General features: G+C 43.8%; 1 protein-coding gene across 1 annotated transcript in view; it reads right to left on the reverse strand.

Annotated features, from left to right (window-relative positions):
* Window positions 1-2,412: 2,412 nt before the first annotated feature.
* Window positions 2,413-25,114, reverse strand: part of LOC106567256 (whirlin) — a 50,205-nt gene continuing 27,503 nt past the window's right edge. The window contains exons 5-6 of the mRNA XM_014136347.2: window positions 3,793-3,867; window positions 2,413-2,945 (exon numbers count right to left, since the gene is read on the reverse strand). Coding sequence (XP_013991822.2) covers window positions 2,634-2,945; window positions 3,793-3,867 — 387 coding nt within the window. The 3' untranslated portion in view covers window positions 2,413-2,633. The remainder of the gene's footprint in view (window positions 2,946-3,792; window positions 3,868-25,114) is intronic.

Genomic DNA, 25,114 nt, shown 5'->3' on the forward strand with positions numbered 1-25,114 from the left:
ACTGGCAAGTGTCTTCACTGACATTTTCAACATGTCCCTGACCGAGTCTGTAATACCAACATGTTTCAAGCAGGCCACCATAGTCCCTGTGCCCAAGAACACCAAGGTAACCTGCCTAAATGACTACCGACCCGTAGCACTCACGTCTGTAGCCATGAAGTGGTTTGAAAGGCTGGTCATGGCTCACATCAACACCATTATCCCAGAAACCCTAGACTCACTCCAATTTGCTTACCGCCCCAACAGATCCACAGATGACGCAATCTCTATTGCACTCCACACTGCCCTTTTCCACATGGACAAAAGGAACACCTATATGAGAATGCTATTCATTGACTACAGCTCAGCATTCAACACCATAGTGCCCTCAAAGCTCATCACTAAGCTAAGGACCCTGGGACTAAACACCTCCCTCTGCAACTGGATCCTGGACTTCCTGACGGGCCACCCCTGGTGGTAAGGGTAGGTAACAACACATCTGCCACACCGATCCTCAACACGGGGGCCCCTCAGGGGTGCATGCTCAATCTTCTCCTGTACTCCCTGTTCACCCAGGACTGCATTGCCATGCATGACTCCAACACCTTCCTTAAGTTTGCCGACGACACAACAGTGGTGGTCCTGATCACCGGCAATGATGACACAGCCTATAGGGAGGAGGTCAGAGACCTGGCAGTGTGGTGCCAGGCTAACAACCTCTCCCTCAACGTGATCAAGACAAAGGAGATGATTGTGGACTACATCGACGGGGCTGTAGTGGAGCATGTTGAGAGCTTCAAGTTCATTGGTGTCCACATCACCAATTAACTATCATGGTCCAAACACATCAAGACAGTCATGAAGAGGGCACGACAACGCCTATTCCCCCTCAGGAGACTGAAAAGATTTGACACAGCTGCACCATTGAGAGCATCTTAACTGGTTGCATCACCACCTAGTATGGCGCATGTATTCGGCGCATGTGACAAATAAAATGTATAATTGCCTAGCATTGTGTCATTGTCTCAGGCCCTCTGAGCGTCAGAGCCCTGTGATGGAGTCTATTCTAAAGGTTATAATCATCCCTAGAAAATCTGCCAGTCCTCTGGAGTGGAGGAACAATGGCATGGCAGCCAGGGCTCTCAGTTTGAGTTCTCTTCCAGTGTGAAACCACAGACTTATCTGACAGAGGCTGTGTTGTGTAGCCATGTGTGGAAGAGGAGGCGGCACGGGCCAATGACAGCGCAGAGTTGCAGAACACAGAGTACCGTGGCTAGATCAATTCTGACAGGTGCAGGAGATTGTCTGGCAAGCTGTCATTTCGGAGATTACTTGAAAAGGGAGAGGTGAGAGGGGTGATGGGCATGAGGGGTTTATTCTAGGCTGTTTGAGACCCACCTGTATGGTGACGATGCGTGGCAGGGGCTGGCGAGTGTTGGCACCCCCTTCGATGGCGATGCCTAGAGTGCTGGCACTCTTTGCCACCCTCACCAGTGTGGAGGTGGGCTCCAAGAGACCCGGCTGCAGAGAGAGAGAGAGAGAGAGAGAGAGAGAAGAGAGAAGAGAGGGGCATAATATAACTCAACTTTTTACTCAAATATTCACCCTGGAGACCCATGAACACTTTTCTTTTGCACCTTTGTTACACATTGGTCCACCCATAAAGATTGGAACCAATCAACAATTTTCCCACCACCTAACCACTAATCAGCAATAAGCATAAAGGGACAGGCAGAGGAAACAAGAGACCTCTAGCGCAGTATGAGATGAGATGGACAAGTGATTGACTAGATGAGAAATCATTGAAAGGACAAAAATGTATCAATGAGCAAAGAAAGAAAAACTGTGCATAAAGAAAGAATAAAACAGAAAGAAGTTAGGACAGTTAGGATTGAGAACAAGCTTCAAGATAGCGTGAGCAGTGACAGAGGACAACCCAGCTCTGTTGGTCTGTTTCACTTCTTGTCATCCCTCACTTTCAGCTCCATCCATCCATTCATCCACCCATACATCTCCCTCTTTCTCTTTCTGTGTCGTCTTTCTCCCAGCTGGTGTGTCCTCCTCACCGGTTTGGCGGTGCTGTCCCCTCCTGCCCCCTGGGGGTCTCGTGGGGGGCGTGTGTGGGGACTGCTTTCCCTGCTGAGTCGTCCCGACTCGCTAATGTCCACCCCGCTGTCCTCGCTCAGTGTCTGTCCACTGTCTGACAGCTGGGACAGGGTGGCACCTTGGAGGGGATGGGTGCAGAAGGTTAGAGACCGGCACAGGGACACACTCAGGCAGAAATACATACACCCATGATTACACATAAACATGCACTTCCTCTTATTTGTGTAACCAATCCTTTGCTTCCAAATCTGGTCTCATGGTTTTCGGGGTGTCCAACTCTAGCCTTTCCTCCAACCTACTCCCTCCATGCCTCTTACCTCGTGACTGGGGCAGGGACCGCACCTTGTTGACGTCAGACTCTGCATTGGGCCTGTGGACCTCCACCATGACAAAGTGCTGTTTGTTGGAGCCAGAGGAGGCCTTGTCCGGGCTGTGTGGAAGGGGAGGGGGTGTGGATGGGGCAGGGAGTGGAGGGGGAGGGGGTAGATATGGGGAGGGAGCGGCAGGTTTGGTGGTCTTAGTAGGGGACTGGACTCTAGGGAAGGGGCCTATGGCGTGCTTGTTGACCATGGAAAACTTGGCATTTGCCATCTCCTTCTTATGGGGGACGGAGGGGTCCCTCTTATGGGGGACAGAGAAATCCTTTTGGGGGGGACCTTGGGTGAGGAGGGGGACCCTTGGTCCCCTCTCTGGTCCTTGGGTGGGTTATGGGCAGGGGCGGTGAAGTAGAGTCCAGAATAGGAGGACTCGGAGGAAGGGCGTTTTTTGACCTGGTCTCGTCTGCTGGGATGCCTCTGCAGCCCTGGAGGGGGTGGGGGTTTGAAGGTGGGGGGAGATTCGGATGTGGAATGCACCTCATCCTAAGGTAAGAGGAGAACAAACAGATCACATTCCTTTCATCCCACAAAACACTCATATACTACAGCACATCTCTGGAATCTCATCATTCCACACACACACACACACTACCAATTGTCACGCCTCAGAATTCAACACAACTCAATCAGTTAGGCCATGATTCAGTTGAGCCCCACAGCTAAACATGGTCTTTGTGTAACCTCAGGTTACACCTTCCCAGTCCGCTGTGTCCCCGGCAACAAGCTCTCCCCTCCAACCAAAACCAACTGAGAAATGAACAATGAAAACAGCAACATGAGCGGGGAGAGAATGAATGAAGTGATTCATTGCTTTAAAAAAAGAGAAAGCAATCAAAACCAACACAAATATGTTCTGACTGAATGGAGTTGAGGTGTTTTTAAGACTCTTCAGGTCTTTGCTTTCTGTGTCCCACATTACATCGCCTTGGAACCAACACAACCTCCTGTCGACATCGGTTACTGTTGCTCTGGTAACTGTGGTAGGTATTCTTGTTTGTGTTTGTGTGTTTCTGATTATAGCTTTTACCTCAGGTGTCAGACAGAGAGCAAGTTCCTCCTTAGTAAGGAGGGAGGAGGAGGAAGAGGAAGTGGAGGAAAAAGGTATGCACTAATATCCTCTAACTCTAAACAGACTCCTCCACAGGAAATAAATAAATAAGGGATGAAGGCTATAAGAGTTCAAACTGCATATCCGTTGTTTCCTCTTCTTGTCGCTCTTTCATTTCCAGCCTTGTTGTTTTTTCCCTCTCCCTCCATCCCTCCCTCCCTCCAACCTCTGCTCTGTCCATCTTTATGAGCTTAGGCTTCTGGGTCTGACTGCGGGGCTCACCAGAGAGACGTCAGGCAGTGCATCATCCAGACTCTCTTGAGGCTCCTCCCCATTACTCTCCACCATACTGTCATTCTGAGAGAGAGAGAGAGAGAGAGAGAGAGAGAGAGAGAGAGAGAGAGAGAGAGAGAGAGAGAGAGAGAGAGAGAGAGAGAGAGAGAGAGAGAGAGAGAGAGAGGAGGGGAAAATAGGGGGGACACGAGGGTAGAAAGAGAAGAGAGAGAGAGGAGGGAGAGAGAAAGAGACAGCGAGAGAGAGGGAGGTTACGTGAACAGCTGCTTATTTATCCTAAAGCAAATGTTGAGTCCAAATTGCATTTCGTAGGAGTTGTTTCATCTCTGAGGGAGGAAAAATAACTCAATATTGTTCTAAATATACTGATCATTCTAAATAAATGTAAATCTACATTCTAATCTCAACGTTTGGAATGCAATACTGCAGGTGGGTACTCGTCACACACACACACACAAGCGCACACGCACCCACACACACTCACAAATATTGCAGTATTCGCATTGTCTCTACGCACACTCACACACACTTTCAATCTCACTCCAACACACACACACAAGCACTCACTCCATAATTTTCTCACCACTCACACATAATATGCACATACATTTATAGTGACTCTACACACCCGCACACCCACTCACATGCAAGCTGCTGTTCTCTGTATTGGAACTGACTTTTTAAATATTTCCTGCATATAGTATGCTTACTTACTTACTTACTTACTTACTTACTTACTTTATTGTGTATTTAATATTTCTTATTCTTATTTCTTGTGAGTTTTTTCTAGTAATACATTGTTATTGATTATTGCATTGCTGCGTTTCGAGTTTGCAAGAAAGGCATTTCACTGTACTTGTGCATTTGACATCAAAGCTTAAAACCTGAAACTTGAACACACACCTCTAGATCTCTATATTACACCTTTCAATCTCAAAGTTTGGAATGCAATACCACACAAGGCACACATCCAAGAGCACAAACACACAGACAGAAACCCAAGATATCTGCATGGTGCAGGATGAACTGTTGTTCACTGTTGATTGTTTAGTGAGTTCAGAGCAGCAATACCCTTCATTAAACTCTGCCTGTACCAAAACAAAAGCCCCATAATTTCAGTCTAATTAAACGCTCACTGCCGGCACCGGGAGTACTTACCGGCTATTAATTTACTGCAATACAGGGGCACAACTTTCACTGGGGACAAGGGGGGACATGACCCCCCATATTCTAAAATTGAATTTTTTATCATTGCACTGGCATACTAAAAGTGGCATCGTGTGCTTTAGGACCATGCGGACGCCTCAGAGCGGTCGGGTAGGCTATTTGGCAATTTCAGCCACCTGGATTTAGGACCGCGTGGATACCACAGAGCGTGCAGACAGGCTGTGTGAAGGCAAAGCTTCTGAAAGGCACAGTGCTGCTGTCTCTGTGTGTGTTGTGCTTTTTCTCAGAGAAGTAAAAACAAGCAGAGCAGAAACTGGACACTCTTTATTTGACTGATGTAGCTGGCAAGGTAACTGCTGTTTTAAATATTTATTCCCAGTGTTGAGCTAGTAGTGTAACTGACATGTAACGTTAGCTACAGTAATAATTCATCCCCCCTCTTCTGTCTGAAGAGAATGAACTAGCTAGCTAGTAGCTACCACAGCCAGTTCAGCTCTAGTCTCTAGCTATCTAACAGCTGTTGTGTGTATGAAATGTTTTATAGACTTTTTGTCCCGTTTCAACAGAAGTAAATTAACTTGGCTAGTTTTCATCAGTTGATGTACCATTACTATTAGAGATTGCCAAAAGTTGGTTAATGTTAGTTAACTCAATAACTTTAGCTATTATTTTGCCTCAATCTGTCACGACTTCCACCGAAGGTGGCTCCTCTCCCTGCTCGGGTGGTGGTCGTCGTCGCCGGTCTACTTGCTGCCACTGATCCTTTTTTCTTTTTCGTTTAGTCTTGTCTGTTTTGGTTGTGCACCTGTTCCTTGTTTGGGTTGATTAGTATGGGTATTTATTTTCTCTCTACCCGCTTTGTGTCACGCGCGTTTATTTTCGTTTCCCTGTTTTATGTTGGGTGACGTTATTTTGTTCATCATTTTTTCATTCAGGTTATGTCCTTTGGATTTCGTTCTTTTGGTTATTTTTGGACTGTGTAATTTTGGTCCGGTGCCTGTGTGTTTTTTGATGGACTTTATTAAACTCTTGTTTTTGGAATTATCTCTCCTGCGCCTGACTCCTACACCCATCTCTCGTAGAGAGACGTTACACAAACACACTAGACCTGAATCAAACGAAGACACCAGCGGCCAAATGATTAAAGTCCGATATTCTGAAGTTTTTTGACAGCACAATGTCAGTCAGTTTAGCAATGTAAGGTTATTGATCTGCCAGTGTCTCTAGCTAATTCTCTACTTTTCACACTGACATGGTAATAAAAGTTAGAACAATACTATGCTCATCATGTCTTAGCAGGATCAGATGGTGACAGGTTCAGACAGCCAAGGAAGACCAGTCTGTGATGGTGCTGAGGTGAACTTTTAAAGATGCAAAACTTTATTCTCTCTGAGCAACAAACACTGGACAAGCTAGAAGCTTCAAAGATTGAAACTATTTTAAGACAGTCTGACATACCTCAAATGGATTTCCAAACGGTATCAAAGGTGGATAAATTGAATCCCAGTAAAATTCCCTGTCTAAGGTCAGTTAGGATCACCACTTTATTTTAAGAATGTGAAATGTCAGAATAATAGTAGAGATAATGATTTATTTCAGCATTTATTTCTTTCATCACATTTCCAGTGGGCCACAAGTTTACATACACTCAATTAGTATTTGGTAGCATTGCCTTTAAATTGTTTAACTTGGGTCAAATGTTTCGGGTAGCCTTCCACAAGCTTCCCACAATTCCTCCTGACAGAGCTGGTGTAACTGAGTCAAGTTTGTAGGCATCCTTGCTCGCACACACTTTTTCAGTTCTGCCCACAACTGTTCTATAGGATTGAGGTCAGGGCTTTGTGATGGCTACTCCAATACCTTGACTTTGTTGTCCTTAAGCCATTTTGCCACAACTTTGGAAGTATTCTTGGGGTCATTGTCCATTTGGAAGACCCATTTGCAACCAAGCTTTACCTTCCTGACTGATGTCTTGAGATGTTGCTTCAATATATCCACATCATTTTCCTCCCTCATCTATTTTGGGAAGTGCACCAGTCCCTCATGCAGCAAAGCATCCTCACAACATGATGCTGCCACCCCTGTGCTTCACGGTTGGGATGGTGTTCTTCGGCTGGTAAGCCTCACCCTATTTCCTCCAAACATAATGATGGTAAATATGGCCAAACAGTTCTATTTTTGTTTCATCAGACCAGAGGACATTTCTCCAATTTGTACGATCTTTGTCCACATGTGCAGTTGCAAACCGTAGTCTGGCTTTTTTATGGCGGTTTTGGAGCAGTGGCTTCAACCTTGCTGAGCGGCCTTTTAGGTTATGTCGATATAGGACTCGTTTTACTGTGGATATAGATACTTTTGTACCTGTGTCCTCCAGCATCTTCACAAGGTCCTTTGCTGTTGTTCTGGGATTGATTTGCAGTTTTTGCACCAAAGTACGTTCATCTCTAGGAGACAGAGCGCGTCCCCTTCCTGAGCGGAATGACGGCTGCGTGGTCCCATGGTGTTTATACTTGCGTACTATCGTTTGTACAGATGAACGTGGTACCTTCAGGCATTTGGAAATTGCTCCCCAGGATGTACCAGACTTGTGGAGGTCTACAATGTTTTTTCTGAGTTGTTGGCAGATTTCTTTTGATTTCCCCATGATTTCAAGCAAAGAGGTACTGAGTTTGAAGGTAGGCCTTGAAATACATCCACAGGTAGGCCTCCAATTGACTCAAATTATGTCTATCAGAAGCTTCTAAAGCCATGACATCATTTTCTGGAATTTTCCAAGCTGTTTAAAGGCACAGTCAACTTATTGTATGTAAACTTCTGACCCACTGGAAATGTGATTCTGTGAATTATAAGTGAAATAATCTGTCTGTAAACAATTGTTGGAAAACGTACTTGTGTCATGCACAAAGTAGATGTCCTAACCGATTTGCCAAAACTATAGTTTGTTAACAAGAAATGTGTGGAGTGGTTGAAAAACAAATTTGAATGACTCCAACCTAAGTGCATGTAAACTTCCGACTTCAACTGTATTTGCATGTTATGATCTTGTGAAGGCTGGCTGAATTCTGTCAGAGTGTGTTATTTTATCTCAGCATGTCTACAGATTCTCTCTTCTCCTTGTTTTTGTTTGCTTGGAAATGTTGATACTGGAGAGCGTTTTCAGAAGAAACTGTGTAACTTAGCAGCTAAGAAATGCATTGCCATTAATTATCCTCCCTCAATGTCTCAATGGATGACAGAAATATCAAGTTATGTATCACTAGATTTTATTTATTTCGAGATTAAAGGTATACTGTGCAACTTTCATGAGGTCTGGGTGCCTTATATGGAATACTGTATGACAAAAGGGGTCTGTATTGAAAACGTTACATTTTTTTTAGTCTTGCAGCCGCAAATATATGGGTTTTTTTCACGGCACACGAGACACCTGTCTGATTTATGCCTGTCTCAGTGGACTAATCCAATAAGGAGGCCGCAGGGATGACATGGTCTAAGAATATGGGGATTGTTGCTCAGATGCACAAGACATGTCTCTCTCCAGAATGTGTTCTCTCCCTCCATTTCCTGGGTATTCATTGTTTCTTTATTGTGTGCATTGTTTTCTATGTCTATTAATTCCCCATTACATACAGTACCAGTTTGGACACACCTACTCATTCAAGGGTTTTTCTTTGTTTTTACTATTTTCTACATTGTAGAATAATAGTGAAGACATCAACACTATGAAATAACACATATGGAATCATGTAGTAACCAAAAAAGTGTTAAACAAATCAAAATATATTGTATATTTGAGATTCTTCAATGTTGCAACCCTTTGCTTTGATGACAGCTTTGCACACTCTTGGCATTCTCTCAAACAGTCTTGAAGGAGTTCCCACATATGCTGAGCACTTGTTGGCTGCTTTTCCTTCACTCTGCGGTCCAACTCATCCCAAACCATCTCAATTGGGTTGAGGTCGGGTGATTGTGGAGGCCAAGTCATCTGATGCAGCACTCCATCACTCTCCTTCTTGGTCAAATAGCCCTTACACAGCCTGGAGGTGTGTTGGGTCATTGTCCTGTTGAAAAATGAATTATAGTCCCACTAAGCACAAACCAGATGGGATGCCGTATCGCTGCAGGATGCTGTGGTAGCCATGCTGGTTAAGTGTGCCTTGAGTTCTAAATAAATCACAGATAATCACGAGTAGTAGCCTAAATTTAACCTGTTGGGGCTAGGGGGTAGTATTTGCACAGCCGGATAAAAAACGTACCTGATTTAATCTGGTTACTACTCCTGCCCAGAAACTATAATATGCATATGATTATTGGCTTTGGATAGAAAACACCCTAAAGTTTCTAAAACTGTTTGAATGGTGTCTGTGAGTATAACAGAACTCATTTGGCAGGCCAAAACCTGAGAAGATTCCTTACAGGAAGTGGCCTGTCTGACCATTTCTTGCCCTCCTTGATCATCTCTAACAAATACAGGGGATCTCTGGCATGACGTGACATTTCCTACGGCTCCCATGGGCTCTCAGAAGGCGGGAAAAAGCTGAACGATGTAATTCCATCCCCAGGCTGAAACACATTAGCATGTTTGGCAAGTGCTCTATCAGAGGGCCATTAGACTGAGGCTCGTGCATGAGGGGATAGCATGCTTTTACTTTACATTTACATTTACATTTAAGTCATTTAGCAGACGCTCTTATCCAGAGCGACTTACAAATTGGTGCATTCACCTTATAATATCCAGTGGAACAACCACTTTACAATAGTGCATCTAAATCTTTTAAGGGGGGGGTTAGAAGGATTACTTTATCCTATCCCAGGTATTCCTTGAAGAGGTGGGGTTTCAGGTGTCTCCGGAAGGTGGTGATTACTTTCACTCTCTTTGTAATAAAAAACGATTTCCCGGTCGGAATATTATCGCTTTTTTACGATAAAAATTGCATAAAAATTGATTTTAAACAGCGGTTGACATGCTTCGAAGTACGGTAATGGAATATTTAGAATTTTTTGTCACGAAATGCGCCGTGCTCGTAACCCTTCTTTACCCTTTCGGATAGTGTCTTGAACGCACGAACAAAACGCCGCTGTTTGGATATAACAATGGATTATTTGGGACCAAACCAACATTTGTTATTGAAGTAGAAGTCATGGGAGTGCATTCTGACGAAGACAGCAAAGGTAATAACATTTTTCTTATAGTAAATCTGACTTTGGTGAATGCTAAACTTGCTGGGTGTCTAAATAGCTAGCCCTGTGATGCCGGGCTATCTACTGAGAATATTGCAAAATGTGCTTTCACCGAAAAGCTATTATAAAATCGGACATAGCGAGTGCATAGAGGAGTTCTGTATCTATAATTCTTAAAATAATTGTTATGTTTTTTGTGAACGTTTATCGTGAGTAATTTAGTAAATTCACCGGCAGTGTTCGGTGGGAATGCTAGTCACATGCTAGTCACATGCTAATGTAAAAAGCTGGTTTTTGATATAAATATGAACTTGATTGAACAAAACATGCATGTATTGTATAACATAATGTCATAGGGTTGTCATCTGATGAAGATCATCAAAGGTTAGTGCTGCATTTAGCTGCAAGCGTCCCACCTAGCCCATAGAGGTTAACATAAACTCACATGATTTCTCATCTGAAATGTTTGTTACTGTAGGTTACGGTATTTTCTGTTAATGCATTCAATATATTATTACAGTTATTTACCATTCTCATTGTCGAATTGGACATCTGTTTAGCAGAACTCACAATCTATGCTACACTTTTGAGAAAGAAGCTTTTGTTTATTTCATTCTATTTATGAGTTTTGTCAATTTATTGGTCGTCTTTTGTTTGAAATGCTCCTGTCAATGTTGAGTAAGGATCCACACCTGATTACGCATTTAGTAGTAGAACTAGTCTACCTGCCCTGCACGCAAATGTAGGCCTATAAATGTGCCCATTTTGGGATGTCTGATAGTATTTCTGATTGTCTTAACTCAAAATCAAATCAAATCAAATTTATTTGTCACATACACATGGTTAGCAGGTGTTAATGCAAGTGTAGCGAAATGCTTGGGCTTCAAGTTCTGACCATGCAGTAATATCTAACAATTAATCTACCAATTCCACAACAACTACCTTGTACACACAAGTGTAAAGGAATGAATACGAATATGTACATAAAAATATATAAATGAGTGATGGCCGAACGGCGTAGGCAAGATGTAATAGATGGTATGGAGTACAGTATATACATATGAGATGAGTATTGTAGGGTATGAAAACATATAAAGCGGCATTGTTTAAGGTGGCTAGTGATACATTACATCAGGATGGCATAGAGTACAGTATATACATATGAGATGAGTAATGTAGGTTATGAAAACATTATATAAAGTGGCATTGTTTAAAGTGGCTAGTGATACATCTAATACATCAAGATGGTAAGATGTAGTAGATGGTATAGCGTGCAGTATATACATATGAGATGAATAATGTAGGTTATGTAAACATTATCTAATATAAATAATATAAAGTGGCAAGTGATAAATTGATTACATCAATTTTCCCATTATTAAAGTGGCTTAAGTTGAGTCATGTATGTTGGCAGCAGCCACTCAATGTTAGTGATGGCTGTTTAACAGTCTGATGGCCTTGAGATAGAAGCTGTTTTTCAGTCTCTCGGTTCCAGCTTTGATGCACCTGTACTGACCTCGCCTTCTGGATGTTAACGGGGTGAACAGGCAGTGGCTCGGGTGGTTGCTGTCCTTGATGATCTTTTTGGCCTTCCTGTGACATCGGGTGGTGTAGGTGTCCTGGAGGGCAGGTAGTTTGCACCCGGTGATGCGTTGTGCAGACCTCACTACCCTCTGGAGAGCTTTCCGGTTGTGGGCGGAGCAGCTGCCGTACCAGGCGGTGATACAACCCGACAGGATGCTCTCGATTGTGCATCTGTAAAAGTTTTTGTGTTTTTGGTGACAAGCCGAATTTCTTCAGCCTCCTGAGGTTGAAGAGGCGCTGCTGCGCCTTCTTCACCATGCTGTCTGTGTGGGTGGACCATTTCAGTTTGTCCGTGTTGTGTACGCCGAGGAACTTAAAACTCTCCACCCTTTCCACTACTGTCCCGTCAATGTAGATAGGGGGTTGCTCCCTCTGCTGTTTCCTGAAGTCCACGATCATCTCTTTTGTTTTGATGACATTGAGTGCGAGGTTATTTTCCTGACACCACACTCCGAGGGCCCTCACCTCCTCCCTGTAGGCCGTCTCGTCGTTGTTGGTAATCAAGCCTACCACTGTAGTGTCGTCTGCAAACTTGATGATTGAGTTGGATTAGTGCATGGCCACGCAGTCGTGGGTGAACAGGGAGTACAGGAGAGGGCTGAGAACGCACCCTTATGGGGACCCAGTGTTGAGGATCAGCGGGGCGGAGATGTTGTTACCTACCCTCAGCACCTGGGGGCGGCCTGTCAGGAAGTCCAGGACCCAGTTGCACAGGGCAGGGTCGAGACCCAGGGTCTCGAGCTTAATGACGAGTTTGGAGGGTACTATGGCGTTAAATGCTGAGCTGTAATCGATGAACAGCATTCTTACATAGGTATTCCTCTTGTCCAGATGGGTTAGGGCAGTGTGCAGTGTGATGGTGATTGCGTCGTCTGTGGACCTATTGGGTCGGTAAGCAAATTGGAGTGGGTCTAGGGTGTCAGGTAGGGTGGTGATATGACCCTTGACTAGTCTCTTAAAGCACTTCATGATGACGGAAGTGAGTGCTACAGGGCGGTAGTCATTTAGCTCAGTTACCTTAGCTTTCTTGGGAACAGGAACAATGGTGGCCCTCTTGAAGCATGTGGGGACAACAGACTGGGATAAGGATTGATTGAATATGTCTGTAAACACACCAGCCAGCTGGTCTGCGCATGCCCTGAGGACGCGGCGGGGGATGCCGTCTGGGCCTGCAGCCTTGCGAGGGTTAACACGTTTAAATGTTTTACTCACGTTGGCTGCAGTGAAGGAGAGCCCGCAGGTTTTGGTAGCGGCCGTGTTAGTGGCACTGTATTGTCCTCAAAGCAAGCAAAAAAGTTGTTTAGTCTGTCTGGGAGCAAGGCATTGTGATCCGCGACAGGGCTGATTTTTCTTTTGTAGTCCGTGATTGACTGTAGACCCTGCCACATACCTCTCGTGTCTGAGCTGTTAAATTGCGACTCCACTTTGTCTCTGTACTGACACTTAGCTTGTTTGATTGCCTTGCGGAGGGAATAGCTACACTGTTTGTATTCGGTCATGTTTCCGGTCACTTTGCCCTGATTAAAAGCAGTGGTTCGCGAGTTCAGTTTTGCGCGAATGGTACCATCAATCCATGGTTTCTGGTTGGGGAATGTTTTAATAGACGCTGTTGGTACGACATCACCGATGCACTTGTTAATGAACTCACACACCGAGTCAGCGTATTCGTCAATGTTGTTGTTCGCAGCAATGCGGAACATATCCCAGTCCACGTGATTGAAGCAATCTTGAAGCGTGGAATCCGATTGGTCGGACCAGCGTTGAACAGCCCTGAGGGCGGGAGCTTCCTGTTTTAGTTTCTGTCTATAGGCTGGGTGCAACAAAATGGAGTCGTGATCAGCTTTTCCAAAGGGAGGGCGGGGGAGGGCCTTATATGCATCGCAGAAGTTAGAATAATAGTGGTCTAGGGTTTTGCCCGCCCTGGTAGCACAACCGATATGCTGATAGAATTTGGGGAGCCTTGTTTTCAGATTAGCCTTGTTAAAATCCCCGGCTACAATAAATGCAGCCTCAGGATATGTGGTTTCCAGTTTACATAGAGTCCAATGAAGTTCTTTCAGGGCCGTCGATGTGTCTGCTTGGCGGGGGATATACACGACTGTGATTATAATTGAAGATAATTGAATATAATTGAAGATAATGCGGTCGGCATTTGATTGTGAGGAATCCTAAGTCAGGTGAACAAAATGACTTGAGTTCCTGTATGTTGTTATGATCACACCACGTCTTGTTAATCATAAAGCATACACCCCCACCCTTCTTCTTACCAGAGAGATGCTTGTTTCTGTCGGCGCGATGCGTGAAGAAACCAGGTGGCTGTACCGACTCAGATAGCGTGTCTCGAGTGAGCTATGTTTCCGTGAAACAAAGAACGTTACAGTCTCGGATGTCTCTCTGGAATGCTACTCTTGCTCGGATTTCATCTACCTTGTTGTCAAGAGACTAGACATTGGCGAGTAGTATGCTCGGGAGTGGTGCGCGATGTGCCAGTCTACGGAGCCTGTCCAGAAGACCGCTCCGTCTGCCCCTTTTTCTATGGCGTCGTTGTTTTTGGTCGCCTGCTGGGATCCGATCCATTGTCCTGGGTGGTGGGCCAAACAGAGGATCCACTTCGGGAAAGTCGTATTTCTGGTCGTAATGTTGGTGAGCTGACGTTGCTCTTATATCCAATAGTTCCTCCCGACTGTATGTAGTAAAACCTAAGATTACCTGGGGTAACAATGTAAGAAATAACACATAAAAAAGCAAAATACTGCATAGTTTCCTAGGAACGCAAAGCGAGGCGGCCATCTTTGTCGGTGCCGGAAGTACCCTTTTTCCACCACTAATGAGCTGTGGAGCTTCTCAAAGTATTTTTTCTTCACCACAAACAACAAGTAAACAAGGTATGCTTTTAGAATCAATTGAGAATGACAATAGTTTCTCAAAGTATTAGTACAATATTTCCAGCTCTCTCCTTTTTGATAACCACTTGGCTTGAAAGGGAAAAATGTAATGCTCTGATCCAATGGAAACGTCATAAAATACCTGATTACTTCTCATCCCTTGTACAAATAGCCTACAGCTGTGTCTGTCCTGAGCTCACTGGTGCGCAAAACTCTGAGGATGCAGAATATTTTATATATTGTTTCAAGTTTGCTAGCCCACGTTCGGGCAACCCAGTTGATAGTTGATACAATGTTTCAAGTTCATTGCAGACAGGCCATGTGATTTATAGAATATTTTCTACCTGCAGACTACAATAAAAGTTACTTTTAGATAGAATGTAGATTAACCACAGACAATGATTTTGAGATACAAAAATGAAACTGTTCCACAAAAATGTGCATATGAAAATCATAACTGGCTAGCAGATTGTTAGAAATGGTAAGATAACTTGGCACTCCAAATAAAAAAGATTGCAGATTACCGGCAACTTCAGGAGCGTAAAGGCAGAATCTGCAAAGGCCAGCAGCAGCATCAGGAACAGGTATTTTTCTTCTGGTCAGGCTATCTTGCTCTCCTCCTCCCTCTTGAGTAATTTGTGTGTCTTGATTATTTAATAAAACAGCATGCTCACAGCATCAGACAAGTTCAGTACATTTACTCAAGATGATTTGATCAAAACACATAGGGTGTGTCTATATATAGAAAACTACAAGTTTTCAAATTTCGACCGATTGATTGTTCGAAAGAAAAGACTACTCTTGGTCGACTAAGATGCAGGAAATTATCTTTAAATGGCCCAAAAAATTCTGAGGGACCCCCAGACCCACCACCAGATTATGTCCCCCCCAGTTCTGAAACCAAAGTTGCGCCCCTGCTGCAATAGTTGTTACTTTGTACGTATGTGTACTGAGAAGAAGCTGTTTATTTGTGTGTGTGTGTGTGTGTGTGTGTGTGTGTGTGTGTGTGTGTGTGTGTGTGTGTGTGTGTGTGTGTGTGTGTGTGCATGGGTGACAGAGAGAGATGTAGAGAGTGAGTGTTTGTGTGTGCATGTGTGACAGAGGTAGAGAGAGCGTGTTTGTGTGTGCCTGTGTGACAGAGAGAGAGAGGTAGAGAGAGTGTTTGTTTGTGCACACATGTAATCAGCTGTAAGTGTGTCTGTGTTTGCATGTGTTTGGGTATGTGACTGTACACCATACTGTGTCTAGTTGATAAATCCACATTTTCTGATCCCCCACTAAAACCATTCCACCTCGCTAATCTCCAAAACAGTGGCATTCAACTGTGACTCCCAAACAACAACAACTATAAGCCCAGAACACACACACACACACACACACACACACACACACACACACACACACGCACACACACGCACACACACACACGCACACACACACACACACACACACACACACACACACACACACACACACCTGGTCATACCCTCCAGGGGCCATGCTGAGACAGAGAGGTGACTTGTGAGTGTGTGAAGGTCTGGCATGGTCCATCGTGTACTATGGTAAGCCTGCTGCAGCTTTTCTCAACTGTCAGCTTGTTCTCTGAGTCCAGAGAGTATTGAATGTGTGTGTGCATGTGTTTACGTGTGCCTCTGAGTGTGTGTGTTACGTGAACATAAGTGTATGTAAGTCTCCTCCTCCAGGAGGAGGAGAAAACTGCGCCAGTTCCTTTAAGTTGGATGGGTTCTGCTGGTGTACAGCAATCTTTAAGTCATACCACAGATTCTCAATTGGATTGAGGTCTGGGCTTTGACTAGGCCATTCCAAGACATTTATATGTTTCCCCTTAAACCACACGAGTGTTGCTTTAGCAGTATGCTTATGGTCATTGTCCTGCTGGAAGGTGAACCTCCGTTCCAGTCTCAAATCTCTGGAAGATTGAAACAGGTTTCCCTCATGAATTTCCCTGTATTTAGCGCCATCCATCTATCCTTTAATTCTGACCAGTTTCCCAGTCCCAGCCGATGAAAAACATCCCCACAGAATGATGCTGCCACCACCATGCTTCACTGTGGGGATGGTATTCTTGGGGTGATGAGAGGTGTTGGGTTTTCACCAGACATAGTGTTTTCCTTGATGGCCAAAAAGCTAAATTTTTGTCTCATCTGACCAGAGAACTTTCTTCCATATGTTTGGGGAGTCTCCCACATGCCTTTTGTTAAACACCAATCGTGTTTGCTTATTTTTTTCTTTAAGCAATGGCTTTTTTTCTGGACACTCTTCTGTAAAGTCCAGCTCTGTGGAGTGTACGGCTTAAAGTGGTCCTATGGACAGATACTCCCTCAGGGTTATCTTTGGTCTCTTTGTTGCCTCTCAGATTAATGCCCTCCTTGCCTGGTCTGTGAGTTTGGGTGGGTGGCCCTCTCTTGGCAGGTTTGTTGTGGTGCCATATTCTTTCAATTTTTTAATAATGGATTTAATGGTGCTCGTGGGATGTCCAAAAGTTTCAGATATTTTTTTATAACCCAATCCTGATCTGTACTTCTCCAAACTTTGTCCCTGGCCGCTTCCTTGGTGGTGCCCCTTGCTTAGTGGTGTTGCAGACTCTGGGGCCTTTCAGAACAGGTGTATATATACTGAGCTCATGTGACAGATTGCACACAGGTGGACTATATTTAACTAATTATGTGACTTCTGAAGGTAATTGGTTGCACCAGATCTTATTTAGGGGCTTCATAGCAAAGGGGGTGAATACATATGCACGCACAACTTTTCCATTTAAATGTTTTGTTTTTGTTGAAAGAAGTAATTTTTTTCATTTCACTTCACCAATTTGGACAATTTTGTGTATGTCCATTACATGAAATCCAAATAAAAATCCATTAAATTACAGGTTGTAATGCAACAAAATAGGAAAAACGCCAAGGGGGATGAATATTTTTCCAAGACACTGTACCTGAAGGGCGGGCGGGTTTAGTGTCATGATATATTGTGTGGATGAAGGGCGGGTGGGTGGGTGGCTTAACATTCTTGTCCAATTTATAGGCTACGTTGAGGCTTTCCTTTCATTATTTTTAAGCTATCTGGCATTATTAATGCGGAAAATAGTCTACACGCCAATAGCCAAAGGGTTTAGGGAATGGGCAGAAACAATAAGGACAATCTCTTTTTAATTCAATAAGAGAAAAGCTGCAAAATGGAGAGTTGAAAATAAAGAGAAGGTAAGGCCAGAGAAGTAATGTTTGGGAAAGATTTAGTGAAGTGGTAAAAGAAGGTGATGGCAGTGCTGGCTATGTTATTTGTGATTAGGGTAACCACATTTAAAATACCCAATTGTGGGACAACAGGATGATTTTGCATAACATTTGTGGGACAGTGTAGCCTACATGAATAAAATCATTTGGCATAACATTTGGTTATGTTATGTAGAATACTATTTAATCATTATGTGATCTTCCAAGACATTGACTCAGCTTTGATCTAACTTTAGCCTACTAAAGGAGCACCATTGTGAGATGTGGAGGAGCGACTCTCAAAGTGCTCCGGACTTCTGCTGTTTGCTGCACCGAATTGAATCGCATTCAGCATACTCTTTTTGCCTCACACAAAAGTTGGTGATGCAGAAACGAGAGACTTGTGACCGTTTTGTGAAAATCTGGGAATATTCTGTGTGGCCTCAGGGAATGTAAAAACAGCTAGGAAGGGAGACTTTTCAAACGGGATTGAGTGAAGTAGCAGCAAATATGTTAAATGAGCAACTGATGAACATGGAGAGCCCCACAAGTTTGACGAAATTACCTTTAAGTCTGATAAGGCTATTTCCTTACTTTTCTAGCTCTTCATCAGAAGCACATTTTTAATTTTTACCCCTTTTTTCACCCCAATTTTGTGATATCCAATTGGAAGCTACAGTCTTGTCCCATCACTGCAACTCCCGTACGGACTTGGGAGAGGCGAAGGTCGAGAGCCATGCGTCCTCCGAAACATGACCCTGCCAAGCCGCACTGCTTTTTGACACACTGCTCGCTTAACCCAAAAGCCAGCTGCACCAATGTGTCGGAAGAAACACCGTACAAGTGCTGACCGAAGTCAGCGTGCATGAGTCGCTAGAGCGAGATGGGACATGGACATCCTGCGACTCAGCCTGGGATTGAACCCGGGTCTGTAGTGACGCCACTAGTACTGCGATGCTGTGCCTTAGACTGCTCCGCCACTCGGGGCCACTGTTTGGCCACTGTTAGTACTGCAATGCTGTGCCTTAGACTGCTCCGCCACTCGGGGCCACTGTTTGGCCTACTGTCCTCTTCTAATGTAGCTGGAATTCAGGCCGAAAGTAGCAGGAGACAGAATGACCATAGGGGAAGTAGCAGGTGAGGTAAATGAGATTTGAGGGTGAGTGGGAGGGGGGGCTAGTCTTTCAGTTTTTGCCATGACACTCCAGTACTGCACGTGTCTGAGTGATTGAAGCGGGGAGAACAGGACATGGTTTGGGTGGCTAGGGTCCCTGAGGATCTTCTTGGCCTTCCTGCCACACCCGGCAGACAGTGTGCAACCAATGGTGTGTTCGGCTGCACATATCACACTCTGAAGAGCCTTGCGGTCCGCGGCAGTGGAATTGCCGTACCAGGCTGTGATGCAGCCCGACAATATGCTCTCAATGGTGAGCCTGTAGAACACTGTGAGGGCCCTTGGGGACAGGACGCATTTCTTCAGCCTCCTGAGGTTGAAGAGTCACTGTCATGCCTTCTTCACTACGGTGTCCGTGTGGTTAAACCATTTCAGATTCTTTGAGATGTGTACGCCGAGGAATTTGAAGTTATTGACCATCTCCACGGCGGCCCCATTGATGAGGATGGAGGCTTGTCCAGCCTGGTTCCTCCTGAAGTCCACAATCAGCTCTTTTGTTTTGCTAACGTTGAGGAACAGGTTGTTTACCTGGCATCACGTTCGTCATTGTTGGTGATCAGGCCTACTATTGGCGTGTCGTCAGCGAACTTGATGATGGAGTTGGAACTGTGTGAGGCCACGCAGTCGTGGGTATATAGGGAATACAGGAAAAAACTGAGGCGCACCCTTGTGGGGCCCCTGTGTTGATGATTCGTGTCGAGGAGGTAATGTTGCCTACCTTCACCACCTGGGGTGGCCCATCAGGAAGTCCAGGACCCAGTTGCATAGGGAGGAGTTCTGACCCAGGGCTGTGAGCTTTGTAATTAGCTTGTAGGGCACTATGGTATTGAAGGCCGAGCTGTAGTCAATGAACAGTATCCTCACATATGCATTTCTTTTGTCCAGGTGGGTAAGGGCAGTGTGCAGTGCAATGGCGATTGCGTCATCTGTGGATCTGTCAGGGCGGTAGGTGAATTGGAGAGGGTCTAGTGTGTCGGGGGGGAGGAGGTGATATGGTCTTTGACTAGCCTCTCAAAGTACTTCATGATGACGGAAGTGAGTGCTACTGGTCGGTAGTCATTCAGTTAAATTATTTTCCTTTCTTGGGCACAGGGATGATAGTGGACATCTTGAAGCAGGTGGGTATAGAGGCCTGAGCTAGGGAGAGATTAAAAATGTTAGAGAACACAACAGCCAGCTGGTCTGAACATGCTCTGATGGTACAGCTCAAGATGCCACTTGGGCCGGCAGCCTTGCAAGGGTTAACACGTATGAATGACTTATATACATCCTCAGTGGAGACTGTGAGTGTGTAGCTCACATTGTCACGGGGCTTTCCTCTGCAGCGCAGTGTAATTGTTCTCGAATCTTGAGGAAAAAGGTGTTTAGCTCGTCTGGTAGGGTGGCGTTGGTGACCGTGATGTGGCTGGCTTTCTTTTGTAATCCGTGATTGTTAGGAGCCCCTGCCACACATGCCTTTTGTCCAACCCGCTGAATTGCTCCTCCACTTTGTCTCTATACTTGTGTTTCGACATCTTGATTGATCTGCGTAAGTCATATTTGTACTGTTTAACCAAACTATTGTCCCCGGTCCCTTTGCCCTGTTCATAAGCAGCATCTCTCTCTTTCAGTTTTCCTACAAGGCTGGTATCAATCCACGTTGTTTTGATTTGGGTACGTTTTGAAAGATACTATCTTTATCACATCACCTATGCATTTTATTTCCCGCGAGTTAGACAGTCGATGGGTTGGTAATAATTTGGGAGCACGGTTCTCAAATTACTTTTCTTAAAGTACTTCGCAACATTGAACGCTGCCTCCGGGAATGCGGTCTCCAGTTTGTTCAGCGTCCAATGAAGATCTTTGAGAACCTTTTTGGTGTCGGCTTGGGGTGGGATGTACACAGCGATAATCCCAGTGAACTCTCTCGGAAGGTGAAAAGGATGACATTTTATGACCAAGTATTCCAAGTTCGCGGAGCAGAAACTTGTAAGTTCCTGTACGTTTCCCCCATCGCACCATGTGTTGTTGGTCATAAATCAGAACCCCCCACCCTTGCTCTTGCCAGAGAGATCCCGCTTCCTATCTGCTTGAAAAACTGTAAAACCCACTGGTTGTATATAATCCGTCTGGATGTCGGAGGAAAGCCAAGTCTCAGAAAAACAGAGTATGTTGCAGGATCTGATGTCCCCAGGATCTGATCAAGTTTGTTCATTAATGATTGAACATTAGCAAGTAGTATGCACGGCAATGGAGGGCAGGATGCCCAGTGTCTTATTCTCACTAAGACCCTGCCACGTCTGCCTCTCTGTAAGTATCTTCGGCTCCTCGCCGAAGAAGCTAGTCCATTGTTCTGCTTTCTCAGGGAATTCGAGGTCGGATGGATGGTGAGTACCCAGCGATTCGTAGTCCAAAAGTTCTACCCGGTTGTGTGTAGTAATGCACGAAACAAACTACTTAAGAAAATGAGGGCTTACACAAGTCCGAATTTCTTATAGCCTAATTTTCAAGACATCAATGCACAGCTACATTTTTAGACGACAATGCAGAATACCCGCCATATGTATATGCACACATACTCAGCTGAGTTCTTACAAGACCTGAATTTCATATAATATTCAAGACATCAATGTAGCAGTAGAACAAATATCACAATATCGGAAGATAACTTAAAATAAAATAAATCAATGTAGGCTACAGCAGAACACATATGAGAATATATACAGTGGGGGGGAAAAGTATTTGATCCCCTGCTGATTTTGTATGTTTGCCCACTTACAAAGAAATGATCAGTCTATAATTTTAATGGTAGGTTTTTATGAACAGTGAGAGACAGAATAACAACAAAAAAATCCAGAAAATGCATGTCAAAAATGTTATAAAATGATTTCCATTTTAATGTGGGAAATAAGTATTTGACCCCTCTGCAAAACATGACTTAGTCCTTAGTGGCAAAACCCTTGTTGGCAATCACAGAGGTCAGATGTTTCTTGTAGTTGGCCACCATGTTTTCACACATCTCAGGAGGGATTTTGTCCCACTCCTCTTTGCAGATCTTCTCCAAGTCATTAAGGTTTTGAGGCTGACGTTTGGCAACTCGAACCTTCAGCTCCCTCCACAGATTTTCTATGGGATTAACCTGTTAGGGCTAGGGGGCAGTATTGACACGGCTGGATAAAAAAACGTACCCGATTTAATCTGGTTACTACTCCTGCCCAGTAACTAGAATATGCATATAATTGGATAGAAAACACCCTAAAGTTTCTAAAACTGTTTGAATGGTGTCTGTGAGTATAACAGAACTCATATGGCAGGCCAAAACCTGAGAAGATTCCATGCAGGAAGTGGCCTGTCTGACAAGTTGTGTTTCATCTGGGCTCTTTTTATTGAAGATTTAGGATCTTTGCAATAATGTGACACTTCCTACGGCTCCCATAGGCTCTCAGAGCCCGGGAAAAAGCTGAAGGATATCGAGGCAGGCTCTGGCTGAAACACATTATCGCGTTTGGCAAGTGGCCGCTCAGAGTACTGTGGGCTTAGGCGCGTGCCCGAGTCGACCGAATGCTTTATTTTCTTTCCTCTGTTTACCTAAATGCAGATTCCCGGTCGGAATATAATCGCTTTTTTACGAGAAAAATTGCATAAAAATGGATTTTAAACAGCGGTTGACATGCTTCGAAGTACGGTAATGGAATATTTCGAAATTTTTTGTCACGAATTGCGCCATGCTCGTCACCCTTATTTACCCTTTCGGATAGTGTCTTGAACGCACAAACAAAACGCCGCTGTTTGGATATAACTATGGATTATTTTGAACCAAACCAACATTTGTTATTGAAGTAGAAGTCCTGGGAGGGCATTCTGACGAAGACAGCAAAGGTAATAAAAATTTTCTTATACTAAATGTGACTTTTCTGAGTGCTAAACTTGCTGGGTGTCTAAATAGCTAGCCCTGTGATGCCGGGCTATCTACTGAGAATATTGCAAAATGTGCTTTCACCGAAAAGCTATTTTAAAATCGGACATATTGAGTGCATAGAGGAGTTCTGTATCTATAATTCTTAAAATAATTGTTATGCTTTTTGTGAACGTTTATCGTGAGTAATTTAGTAAATTCACCGGCAGTGTTCGGTGGGAATGCTAGTCACATGCTAGTCACATGCTAATGTAAAAAGCTGGTTTTTGATATAAATATGAACTTGATTGAACAAAACATGCATGTATTGTATAACATAATGTCATAGGGCTGTCATCTGATGAAGATCATCAAAGGTTAGTGCTGCATTTAGCTGTGGTTTGGGTTTATGTGACATTATATGCTAGCTTGAAAAATGGGTGTCTGATTATTTCTGGCTGGGTACTCTGCTGACATAATCTAATGTTTTGCTTTCGTTGTAAAGCCTTTTTTTGAAATCGGACAGTGTGGTTAGATTAACGAGAGTCTTGTCTTTAAAATCGTGTAAAATAGTCATATGTTTGAAAAATTTAAGTTTTTGCATTTCTAAGGTTTTTGAAAAACGCGCCACGGGATTACACTGGCTGTTACGTAGGTGGGACGATTTGGTGCCACCTATCCTAGAGAGGTTAAGGTCTGGAGACTGGCTAGGCCACTCGAGGACCTTAAACCTGTTGGGGCTACGGGGCAGTATTTTCACGGCCGGATGAAAAACGTACCCAATTTAAACAGGTTACTACTCTGGCCCAGAAAATAGAATATGCATACTATTAGTAGATTTTGATAGAAAACACTCTGAAGTTTCTAAAACTGTTTGAATGGTGTCTGTGAGTATAACAGAACTCATATGGCAGGCAAAAAAACGGAGAAAAATTGAATCAGGAAGTGGGGGAAATTAGAAATGTAGTTTTTCTTTTGAATCCCTTGAAAAACTACAGTGACATAGGATTTACATTGCACCTCCTAACTCTTCCGTTGGCTGTCAACAATCTTTAGGAACTGCTTTCATTCGTCACCTGTTACCGGGCAGAAAATTATGGCTCAGTCAATCACTGGCCAGTCTGAGGACAGGTGTCTTATGACGCGTGTGCACGTGACGTCATTGTTTTTTATTTTTCTTCTGGGATGAATACCTATTGCCCGGTTGTAAAATTATCGCAATTTTACGTAAAAAAATACCCTAAAGGATTGATTGTAAACATCGTTTGACGTGTTTCTACAAATGGTAATGGAACTTTTAACATTTCGTCTATGGATTTGCGTCCACGCCACATGGCATTGTAAAGTGTTCTGGATGGGTCAACAAAACGGATGTATTTGGACATAAATGATGGACTTTGCAGAACAAATGAAAATTTCTTGTGGAAGTGGGTGTCCATCCGAGTGCATTCCGCCGAAGATCAGCAAAGGTAAGTAAATACTTCGAACATATTTTTAGAGATTTGTCGACGTCGTGGTTGTAGGCTAACTGTATAGCTTAGCATTGAAGGCTAAGTTCTGTACTGAGAATACTGAACAATGTGCTTTTTCCGTAAAGTTATTTTGAAATCTGACAAAGTGGTTGCATAAAGGAGTAGATTATCTCTAATTCTTTAAATAATCGTTATAAATTTTGTCAACGTTTATGAGTTCTTCTGTAAATGTATGTGCCTATTCACCGGGGTTATGGGGAAAAAACATTTTCTTAACGTCATGTAAAAATTGGGTTTTTAGATATAAATATAAACTTGATCGAACAAAAAATGCATGTATTGTCTAACATGATGTCCTAGGAGTGTCATCTGATGAAGATTGTCAAAGGTTAGTGCTTAATTTTAGCTGTATATCTGGTTTTGTGACGGCTATCCGTGCTTGGAAAATTGCTTTTTTTTTTTTTGTTAACCTCTCTAGGGTATGTGGGACGAAATCGTCCCACCTACTCAACAGCCAGTGGAATCCCGTGGCGCGTTATTCAAATACCTTAGAAATGCTATTACTTCAATTTCTCAAACATATGACTATTTTACACCATTTTAAAGACAAGACTCTCGTTAATCTAACCACACTGTCCGATTTCAAAAAGGCTTTACAACGAAAGCAAAACATTAGATTATGTCAGCAGAGTACCCAGCCAGAAATAATCAGACACCCATTTTTCAAGCTAGCATATAATGTC

Source organism: Salmo salar, chromosome ssa01 (assembly GCF_905237065.1).
Source record: "Salmo salar chromosome ssa01, Ssal_v3.1, whole genome shotgun sequence".
Lineage (NCBI taxonomy): Eukaryota > Metazoa > Chordata > Actinopteri > Salmoniformes > Salmonidae > Salmo > Salmo salar.